Here is an 11,444-nt window from a genome sequence, read left to right on the forward strand (position 1 = left end):
TTGCAAATTGAGATTTTTTGAAAAATAATCTGATTTCCAGGGGTTGGAGGAATAACACAATGGTTAAAGCACCTGGGTTTGATCCCCAGCAACACCTGTGGAACCCTAAGTCCACCAGGAGGGATCCCTGAGCACTGCTGGGTGTGGAAAAAATATATTTTTAAAAGTCTGGATTCCAAGGGACAGAGAAATAGTACAGTGGGTAGGACACCTGCCTTGCACATGACTGACCTGGGTTCAATCCCCAGCACCCCAAATATTCCCCCCAGCCTGCCAGGAGTGATCCCTGAGTGCAGATGGGAGTAAACACACACACACACACACTCTTAAAAAAAAAAATGAAAATCTGGATTCCAAAGGTGGGTGCCAAGCAGGACACTTATTTATCACACCTGCCTCTCAAACCCACCTTCACAAAAAAGAAAACACTCAAAAAAACACTCCCAAAGTGGGCTCCCCAGGAGCACTGGAATTGGGGTGGTAGTAACCTCAGGTGCAAATTGAGGGGCATCTTAAAGGAGACGGATATCTGGGAGGTGCTGAGTGACTTTAGGAAGGAAGAGCAGGCGCGGGAAGAGGAGAGGCTAGCATTCCTGCTGTCCCAGGTTCCTGCCTGCAACCACTACAACCAAGTGAACATGAGGTGACAAAGTAGCTGCTCAAAACATTCTTCTGTCTCCTTGCTCCGAATAAGTCTTTTCTTCCTGAACTTCAGATGTTGAGCAGTTAAACTCTAGCTATATGAGGACCAGAGAGATGGCGCTAAGGACTGGAGGATATGCTTTGCACGTGGGAGCTCTGGGTGTGCACCCCGGCACTGCCTGGTCCCCCGGCACTGTGCTGGCAGCCACCCTCTAGCACTGCCGTGATGAGGCATTTCTAAAATCAAAGAGATACGAAGCAGATGCCCACCAGAGCAAATAAGCCAATATGTCCACCTCTAAGGAAGGCTCCACTGTCACTCAGCAGGACATATGCTTAGAATTTTTCTGCATTTAGTCAGGATTGCATTGTACTGTTCTCACAGTGTGGGGGAGGGGGAACAGTCTAGAAAAGGAGAAACCAGAAATCACCTGGATCGAATAAGATCACAGAGAAAGGCTTTCTAAACCATCTGGCCTGTCTGAGGAAAGTGCACCTCTTCATTTCAAGGAAACCCTTCATCTATTTCCATCAACCCTCCTACCTTCCAATAAAACAGTCCATCTCAGAACAGAAGTCTGGGGCAATCGCCAGCAAGTTTTAAAGGGTGACCAGTCAGTGAGGAGAGAAAAATATCTACAAAACTGACAAAACAGAACACTCAGAGAAGCTCCGAGCTCTTAAAGGAATAAAATATTTTTTCTTTTAATCTAAAAAAGTTATATTTAAAGCTTAATCCCCATGAGTTCTAAATACTCATTTGAAGTATGCAGTTAATGCATAAAAAATATAAATAGCCATCTAAACATTTTAATCAATGCTATCAATTTCCACTGCCTCAGCAAAGGGCTGCTTCAACTTTATATGGCATTTCTGGTAAGTTTAAGCAAGTTTCCTACAATATAGTAACTTTAGTCAAAAGCCTGTGATTAATGTCTCTTCAATCAGGTTTCGAATAAAGACAAGTACAGCTACAATTTATTAAAATTTCAACAATGCTGACGATCTACTGCCCTTTCAACTCTAAAGGTACCAGTTTTATGCAAGATGTTTACCATTAGGTTTACTATAAAACACAAACACTTGAAAGTGCACGGTAGAGATAGTTTTCATTTACGCTGTTAAATCAGAAAATTTATGGGCCAACTTCCATTTTAGAAGAGAATTACATGTGTATTCACATCACGTCTTTATTTTGTCATCCACCCAGTGATTTGCTGAGGACAGCTGGTACCTATTAAGTCCCACCTTTAAATGTTGTAGCCTTAATTAGCTACATCCAGCTTCACCTAACATTTATTTCCAAGCAAGGAAAGAGGAAGCTGTTTTTATCATGGATACTTTGAACAATGGAGTTGTAAAAGTTACAATAATAAACTCCATTAGAGATCAACTAGTTATTCCTCTTTCAGAACTTTTCTTTTTACAAAACCAGGGAACTGGGTGTTTAAAGTTTCAGGCTTTGGTGCTTAGGCAATGTTTTAATTGTTTAATTTTTAGTTTCTTGTCTGGCATTATTAATTAAACCTCCTTTTAAGAGACCACTTGGCCCTGGGGATATTCTTGGTTTTATTTAAACAATAAACTTCTTACTTGGCCTTCTGAGCACATGAGTGCAACGCAGAGGGTGCAGGCAGAAAAGAAACAAGCCAAGTTATGGTAATCTGTGAACAAATATCAGATTCTCTCTTCCTACAGCCCAGAGTTTCCAACTCATGGGACAAGAAACTCAGCTGATGAAACCGTTTTAACCAGCAGTGTGGAGAGCACAAACAGATCTCACTACAATTAAGGTGCCTTCTTAAAAAAATAAATTAGTGGGGGGAAGGCAATGATCCGTTTAGGAGGTGGTGTGAATCACACCAACCGGCTACATTTTGAGCAAGGCAAGGAGCCATCTCAAAGAACCCGGGTGGATGTGGCTTGTTCTCTGGACTTGCCCCAGCTTTCAGCAGCAGCGGGGACTATCTGTCTCAGTGAGGATGTGATCACTCCTGGGCTTGTGTCTTTTCAATCAGCCAGTGGCCCTGCCGGGCTTAGAGTGGCAGAGAGGAAGTGGCCTGTGGTTAAACAGAGGAAATACCAAGGCATTTTAATAGAGCAAATAGTCTCTTTACTTCCCACCGGGAAGAGCTTCAAAGGGCCCGGGCCCTGGAGGAGACAATGTGTTTCAGGGCCATCAGTCACCTAATCGTGTGTCAGGCCCATTCAGAACATCCCAGCAGCCAAGACAAACAGAGCCCAGGAGGACACTACCTCCCACAGCCCAGCAAGTAGGGCTGCCTGGAGAGAGGGGGCTACTGGGCTTGCCGAGGGCTGGAGACCCTGCCAACTGGGAGCACTGGAGGAGGAGGGGGTGCGAAATGCAGAGCAGGGTTGCCTGTGTGAGGTCAGCTTCAAGGGTGCCTGCCCCCTCCCCGCCCCCCTGCCAGCCTGTCAACTACTAAGGGGATGGGAGCACAGCCACACTCTGCACTCTGACCAAACAGGGTGGGGGGCCCAAGTGTCTAGAAGCCTGAAAACTCATCCATCAGAAGCAGAAGCAGGAGGCAGTGAGGAATGAAAGGAAGAATTAATTGCTGATGCAGTAGCCCCGCAGCAGTGGACATCTGCTGGCCTGGCATGTGAAAAGTTCAGGGACTGAGGGGTTGGAAAGGCAGGTTTAAAAGTGCTGCATGCACACGCACACATGTGCGCACACACACGTACATGCACATGCATAGCTCTTTCTCCTCTCCCTCTCCAAAGCAGCATAAAGAATATTCAACTTAAAATCAAGACTTTAAAAAAAATAAAAGCATTAGCAGATTTTTCCTTTGTAGTTTAAACTATAAGCGCTGAGCGGCTGAGAATATGATTTGGATCCAACCCTACTCTTCCGAGACGGTTTCCAGCCCAGCTATCCTGGGGGAGGAACCCAGCGGGTGAGGAATCCAGTGGATGGCAGGGCTGTTACAGTGCCAGCTGCCTCTTCAATCTCAGGTCAGAGAAATCAATCCAAACTGGGGGGGGCCTCGCTGGGCTGGGTCCCCAGCTCCCCCAGACTCCCACCTGGCCCCTTCGTTGATGAGGCCTCCGGTAAAGTCTCCGCTCTTCCCTCTAAGGTCAGGGAAGTAATTTCAAATCAAAATCTGATCTTGAATTTGAGAATGCGCGTTTCCTTGAGAGCAGTGAAGCCTTGTCTACAGCAAAGGCTCTCTCCACTGAGAAACATCATGGGGACTTGCTTAAAAGTCCATCCTTTGCCTATCTCATCCATTCTGGTCCTTTTGGTTTTGTTTCTGAAGCCACAATAGGTGTTACTTAGCTGCTACTCCAGACTCAGTGCTCAGGGGCATCTCCCAGCAGGGCTCAGAGGACCATGCAGTGCCAGGGATGGAATCCAGGACTCACACATGCAAGTCATGTGTCGCAGGCCCTTTGAGCTACTGGGGAGGTTGAGGGCATTAACCTTGGGTCTGCGCTTTAACAAGCTCCCAGGGGAGTTCTGGTGCTGGGAGTCTCCGGACTTCACTATGGAAGCAAAGAGTCAGAGAGCCCATACTTAGTTTCTGGTCTCACTCAGCCGAATCCCCATGTTACTGGTGAGCACAATGCCTGAGTCAAAACGGAGGCCATCAGTAGGCTGGTTAGGTGGGGGTGGGGGTGGCGTGGGGGAAACAGGTCAGGCTGCTCCCAAGAACCGGACTGCACCAGGATTCTCAATTAGCAAGGCAAAAGAGACCGGAAGAGAGCACAGAACTTCTTAGAAAAAATGCCCACCTTAAAACCCTGTCAACAGAGCTGAGGTCATTTAACCCAGAATTCTGTAAGGGACAGAGGCTCCGTCACATGGACGAGAGGACCAGAGGACGGGCAGAGCTGATGCCGGGCTGGGCAGCCATGAGCTAGCTGCAAGTGAATGAAAACACATCCAATTCCGAATCAAATAAACATGCCTGGGCCCACGGCCAAGGAGAGTTCTTGGATTGGACCTTTATCAGGGACCTAAATTTTAACCAGCTGGAACTTCTTCTTTTCCAAGTACCACCCTACTCCTTCCTACCTTTTCAGATGAAGTATTTTCCTTAAATGGGAAACTTGCACTTCATTGAAAAGTTGATGCCAACATTCTGTTTCCTGAATTCCTGAAGAAGCTGACTTTTTGGGGGGCAGAAACTGTGTCCCAGGGATAACAGATGGGAGAAGCATTCCCCGTTTAGGTAGGAAAGCAAGCAACACTCCCTCCCCCTAAAGTCACTAAATAAAGAGCTGGGAGAGTATATTTCTCATTCCTCGTTCCTTAAATAGGCTTCTCAAAGCACCAGGAAAGTAAGGGGGAACAAAGCCCCAGCACAAGAGACTTTTTATAAAGTTTTCCATCACAAACCAAACCGTTCCATTATCAACCAGAACTGGGGCCAGAGCGAGAGTACAGTGGGTGAGGCACCCCTGCTTGCACGTGGCTGACCAGGTTCGGTCCCCAGCACCACATATGGTCCCCAGAGCCTGCCAGGAGTGTCCCCTGAGCGCAGAGCCCTGATTACCGACAGGCGTGGCCATAGGACAAAACAAAACTAAATAAAATAAGTTTAAGACCCAGAAGAAATGAGAATGGCCACCCCTCTTGAAGTTTTACAGATTGTTAGCATTTTGGGAAAAGAGTATTTATTACTCTAAGAGCAACTTCACCTGGCAGGGACAGTAAGAGGGCTTGTTTTTTTTTCTTTTTAGTAGTCGAGGAAGTGTGCCCACAACTCATTTCTAAAACACTAAGCTGTGTTCAAGATGGTATCAGTCCCTTAATTGCCGCTAATAAAGGGAAGGTTGTGAAATCTGACCACTTAAACCAGGCCAGCTCCTCCAAGAGTGCACAGCGAGTGGGTGCTGGCGGAGTCGGAGCTGGCCGCAGTCACCTTGCGAGGCCTGGGAAAGCAGACATTCCTGCAGGGACGGGAGAATGACGGGAACAAATGCTCCCTTGGAAACCAAGCCAGCCACTGGCTCCACTCCACTCCAGCACTCAGATCTGCCCCTCCTTCAAAAACTGCTCCCCCAACCCCCAGCTTCGGAGGGACCCGTGGCCCACCAGAGCCCTGGTCTGTCTGTATTCTGCATAATTTGTCTTACTCCTCTAGGTTCGTCAGGCCCCAACTAGACTACAAGTCACCCTGGTCCAGAGCTGTGGGCTGAACAGCCACAGGTGGGGCGCCCAGACACCCGAGTTCAATACCAAAGTCACTGGGCACTAGAAATTCTGACAGCCGCTTCTGGGAAGAACAGATGCTGGGGAGGTTGAGACAGGGACAGTTTGCAGCAGGAAAGGAAGGCTGGGGGGTAGAGAGAGGAACAGAGGGCAGAGGAGCATGTGCAAAGGAGGGCACTGAGGCTTGGTGCTCTGTTCTCTTCCAGCTCTTCTCAAAATCTATCACTCAACAGCAGGTTTCAACCTTCTTACACCCCTGGGGTCTGCACACAAGCAACTGATAACCACAGTAGAACCAAAAACAAACAAACAAACCCAAAAAACCAACCCCGAAAGAATTAGCAGGAAGGCTGCAAAGACTAACAGCATTCGGCTAAATGTTCCAGCCGAATGCTTGGAGTTCCAGCCTCCAAGGCCACCCAGATGAGGTTAAGGGCCTAACTCGTCTAATGACAGGGATGTGAGCAAATACTGAGGCTGCAATCTGATGAGGACCAAAGTGCAACGACCTGTCCAAGCCGGTAAGCAAATGGACCAGCATTCTGGGAGGGCTTCCCTGAGGGGGCAGCACCTGAGGTCAAGGAACAGGTTCTTAGGGGAGGAAAAGACACACTGGGGGTGAAGGCAGGCAGGTCTCAGCAGCATAAAGGGCAAACAGGGGTGGTGAGGCAAAAGGCAGGCTGGAAAGGGGGCAGCACAAAGAAGGTGGGCTATGTGGCTCCATCACATACACAAGAAGTCCGCAGACAGGAGCTGGGCCTGGGGCTGGCTGACTCCAAGACAGCCACTGGTGAAGGGGGCCGGGATGGCCCTAGGGCAGAACTGACAGGGTCAAGGCAGGAACTGTGGCAGGAAAAAAGGAAATCATGAGGGCTGGAGTGATAGCACAGCGGGGAGGGCGTTTGCCTTGCACGCGGCCGACCCGGGTTCGAATCCCAGCATCCCATATGGTCCCCCTGAGCACCGTCAGGGGTAATTCCTGAGTGCATGAGCCAGGAATGACCCCTGTGCATCGCCGGGTGTGACCCAAAAAGAAAAAAAAAAAAAAAAAAAAAAAAAAAAAGGAAATCATGATAAGTGAGAGGCCCCTGGTGAAGGAAGGGGCGTCCATTAGTTGCCCGTTAGTTACGGGGGTGCAGGCTGAGAGGAGAGAACAGACCTACTGTTCTACCACACACAGCACTGAAACTTCACAAGCCTTGTGGCTGGCACAGAAGCAAGGGCAGAAAGCACAGGGCTCCATCCTTCTAGGCTACAAGATGAAAACTGGGCAATAAAATCCCCCAAATGCCTCCACCGTCAGTCAGTCCAACGCCAAGGGAGCTGTTTAGATCCCCACCCCCCCAATCTAGGAGGTTAAGTCCACAAGAGAGGGTGGAGAAAAACTTGAAACAAAAAGTTCGGGACAAAGTTGGATGATTTCTGTCTTTAAAACAAAAAGGGGCAAGAGTGTCCCATACTTGACAAGGATGGGACCACAGAGCAAGGAAGTGTGACATTTCCCGCAAATAAGGAGGCTGTGTCCTCTATAGGGATTGTGGGGGTGAGTTACCGGGTCTGATAAAACCCCTGCCAAGCTCAGCCAGGTTGAGGCTCCGGACTGCCCAATAGCAGGGTCAAGGTCATATCCCCCGTCTGCCCCGAGTGCAGAGCTGCTGAGAGTCCTGCCCATAGGCTGCAGCCCCCCACCCCCACCCCCGAGTGCTTCTACCTGGCTTCTGTAGAAGATGGGGGGGAGGGCGGTGCAGAGAAACGCGCGCTCGGGGTCCAAGGGGGCATCAGCGCCCGGCGCAAACCACCACCCACCCCCGCGCCGCTCCGGGCTCGGCCTCCATCAAAGCAGCGCTCCGGGCTCCGGGGCGAGCGGCAGCTCCGCGCAAACGGCGACCAGGGTCTGGGCACCTGAGCCAAGGGACAGGACCCACTCCGCATTTTGGCCGTGAAAAGTATCCACACCTCGAAGTGGGCCGGGATGCGGGCCGGGGGTCCCGGGACTGGTACCTACTCAGGGGTCAGCTATGAGTCCAGTGGCTGGGACAGAAGGTCTGAACGCGAGTGGGGAGCAAAATATCCCAGGAAGTCGGGTGGGGTGAAAGGGGGTGGGGTGGGGGGATAAAACGACCCAACCTAGAAGGAACAAAGCAGCCCCCCAGAAGGGGAGGGAAGCGCCTCCTTGGCCTGCGCCCCGAGTCCCCTCTCGCCGGCCGACCCCAGCCTCGGCAGACGACGGGCCAGCGGTGCGGAGCGAGGCTCGCTCCCGGGCTGCAAAGGTGCAGGAGGTCCCCCGGCCCGGAACAAAGGGTGGGGCGCCCCCCGCGCCCGCACGCTACGACGGGAACCCCCGGGTCCCCCCCCCTTAACCCCGCGCCTCATTAACAACACAAAGCCGGGGGGTCGGGCAGCCCCTTTCATCCCGGCCGGGGCGGGCGGACGCGAGCCCCGGGGAGAAAGGCAGACAGGCGCCGCGGGGGTCCGGCCGGCCCGCGGGCACCTGTGCGCGCCGTCCTCGCCTTACCCTCCAGCCGCAGGTGTCCGCGCCCCGAGTCCGGCTGGAGCCGCCGGCGGCCACGGCCAGCTGAGAGCCGTTGAGGCAGGCGTTGACCGTGAAGAAGACGGAGCAGAGCTGCAGCCACGGGGCCATGTCCGTGCGCTGGCCCGGCCCGGCCCCAACTCCGCGTCCCCGCGGCCCGCCGCTGGCCAGCCCCGAGTGGGCGGTGGCGCCGACGGCGGGGGCAGCGGCAGCCGCGGCTGAGCGCTCCGCGGCACCGAGCATGCGCTGCCCGCCCGCGACCCGCCCCTCCTCGCGGGGCCCCGCCCCGGCCTCAGTTCTGGGACCCCGGCCCCGCCTGGCCCTCGTGGGTCACGCCCCTAGCCTGCAGGGATGCTGGTGGCCCTACCCTTCTGCTAAGAGGTCCTCGGGTGGGCATGAGGCGGTGTCGTAGGTCGAACCCTAGCCCCCTATACCAGAACATGCGCTTGGCCCCCGGAGCCCTATCTCCCCCTGCTTATTTTTTAATGCAAAGGATTTGCCCGAATGATGCTTGCTCCCTGCAAAACTCAGGAAAACACGAAGAATACAATTAGTTTTGATGATGATGATGATGATGATGATGATAAGCACCCGTTTGCTTCTGAAATCCTCCAAGCCATGCTGAAGTCTCGGTGTTACTGTCATGCAAGTTTCCAGGGCAGGAAAGTGATTCCTCGATTTGTTTGGCTTGGTTCTTTTGTTTGTGGGCCTGGATCTGTGATCACGGATAACTTCTGGCAGGGCTCAGGAGGCCACACAGGGTGTCTGGGATCCAACCTAGAGTGGACCGCATGCAAGACAAGCACGCTACCTACCACTGTACCACTCCAGCACCGCTGTGGTCCTCTGATTAACCACATAGTCTCTGCTCTTTACTGCTTCCCTCCTCCTGAAATCTGAAATAAGTATTCTAGTTTGTGGGGGGAGGGGGGTAACTGCTACAGTTGATCACTGAGTGGCTTAAGTTACCCAGAGCTGGCGGTTCCAGAGCACTAGCAATGCCAGTAGGGTGTTTCACTGGTACCCCTTAGGGTCCCCTGAGCACCGCCAGAGATGATCTCTGACCGCAGAGCCAGGAGTAAGCTCTGAGCACCTCCAGGTGTGGCCCAAGAAACAAAACAAAAGCTCTCACATCTGGTTTCCACCAAGTGAAATTCAGAGACAGCTCTGACCCAAGCCATCTCAAGATTCTAAACTACACAAGTCAAACTTCCTTACCTAGAAGCAGTGGGTAGTAACTCACTTGGGAAAAGGAAGCTGAAGCTCAAGGATGCGGAAGAGGCAAGGTCAGAGGGATTTTCACCACACCCCTCTTTTGTCTCATATCTGTGTCCCAAACGCAGGTTTCACCCTAGTCACTGCCCTGCCCCCATCCACCTCAACTGTACCACCACCCTCTCCCCAGCAGCTTCCAAAGGGCCCTTCCTGCTTTTTTTTTTCTTTTTGGGTCACACCCGGTGATGCACAGGGGTCACTCCTGACTCTGCACTTACGAATTACCCCTGGTGGTGTTCAGGGGACCATATGAGATGCTGGGAATCGAACCCGGGTCGGCAGCATGCAAGGCAAACGCCTACCTGCTGTGCTATCACTCCAGCGCCCCCCCCACCTCCGCTTCTATTTTTTGTCCCAAAATACACGCAGTCGCGCGGCTGCCTTCCATTGCCAGGTGCCAGTTTCATACACCCCCTCCCCAAGCATGCTTTCCCATGGCTCCCCACTTCGGGATCTCAGCACCACAGCAAAGCATGTGATCACTCAACCAAACCACGTGTGCAAGTACTGTGACCAAGTGTGTGGTTCCCAGCAGGCACATGAGCAGGCACCAAGTGTCCACAGAGCAGCAACAAATTGGGAAGAGAATGGGGGAAATGAGTTTAAACTTAAAATGAGTTTTAAATACAATGGGTTGGGTGGAGGATGTGGCTCAGCAGCAGAGCACTCACCTTGCAGGTGCGGTGCAAGGCCCTGAGTTCCATCCCTGGCATGGAAAAGGAAACAACCAGAACAATTCTCTACACTGGATCCAGAGAAATCTCCAAAAAGATAAATTCTGTAATACGCTCCTGCTCTAACAATCTTCTTCAGTGGCTAGTAGGCAATAGTCACTTAGTACTGACTGTTCTGACTTTCTCTTCCACATTTTCTCTTCCCACTTTCCCTTAGGTTGAGGCCATACCTGACAGTGTCAGGATTTACTGCTGACTCTGCTCAGAGATCATTCCTGGTGGTGCTCAGGAGACCAAACATGATGTCAAGGATCAAATGGGGGCTGGCAAGCCTCTTCACCCCCTCACTTGGGAAAAGGAAGTGAGTAATATCTCTCCAGCCCTATCCTGCTCTTCCTTTAGTATCTGGCTCTAACTATGCTATTTCCCCGCTTGATCTTCTGGTATGCGTGACCTTGGGACTCCACCTCTGTGCTTCTGAACAGGCCAACTCTGGTACCAGACTCCATCCTTCCTGGGCCCAGAATCCCTCCCTCCCTCCCCCCAGTTTCTGTACTTTCCCGTGGCTTCCACACCCTGCCACACCCTGAACTGAAACTGCACGGAGGTAGAGGTGGTCCAACTTTGCCCACGCCCAAGGAGAAAAAGGTCTCTTCTCTGTAATGCCAGCGGAAGGGCCAGGAAATAGCTCTGATGGAACCACCTCTGGGGCCTGCCAGAAGAGCCAGCTTCGAACTAGATCAAAAGGAGACAGCAGCGGGCCAAAAGAAAACTGGCAGAAGACCGGGAGAAAGGGAGGGTGGGTACTGGGTTCCTCGAGTTCTCCACAGGAGAAGGTGCTGGATTTTCCAGTCTACATGCATCATCCCTCCAGCTGATGGACATCTATTAAGCGCTGTGATTCAAAATTTTTCTACTTTTATCTGATGCTCAATTATTTTCTTAAGACCTGGCTGCAGGAGGTGCTTGTAAAATTGCCAAACTGCTTCCTGCCACCTTAATTGGCTTTTCTGATTGCTAGTGAAGTGCTCCCAATTCTCCGGTCTGGGGCGGGCGATCATTTGCATGTCTTTGTTCTGGGCGTTGGAATCCAGGAAAAAGGATCAGTTCCAGGAGATACGGGGAGATAAGAGAGAGG

General features: G+C 51.7%; 1 protein-coding gene across 1 annotated transcript in view; it reads right to left on the reverse strand.

Moving 5' to 3' along the window:
* IL17RD (interleukin 17 receptor D) overlaps nt 1–8,517 on the reverse strand; it is a 74,271-nt gene extending 65,754 nt beyond the window's left edge. Inside the window, exon 1 of the mRNA XM_055136974.1 lies at nt 8,343–8,517. Coding sequence (XP_054992949.1) covers nt 8,343–8,468 — 126 coding nt within the window. The 5' untranslated portion in view covers nt 8,469–8,517. The remainder of the gene's footprint in view (nt 1–8,342) is intronic.
* Between the last annotated feature and the right edge of the window lie 2,927 nt (nt 8,518–11,444).

The sequence above is a fragment of the Sorex araneus genome, chromosome 4 (assembly GCF_027595985.1).
Source record: "Sorex araneus isolate mSorAra2 chromosome 4, mSorAra2.pri, whole genome shotgun sequence".
Taxonomy (NCBI): Eukaryota; Metazoa; Chordata; class Mammalia; order Eulipotyphla; family Soricidae; genus Sorex; species Sorex araneus.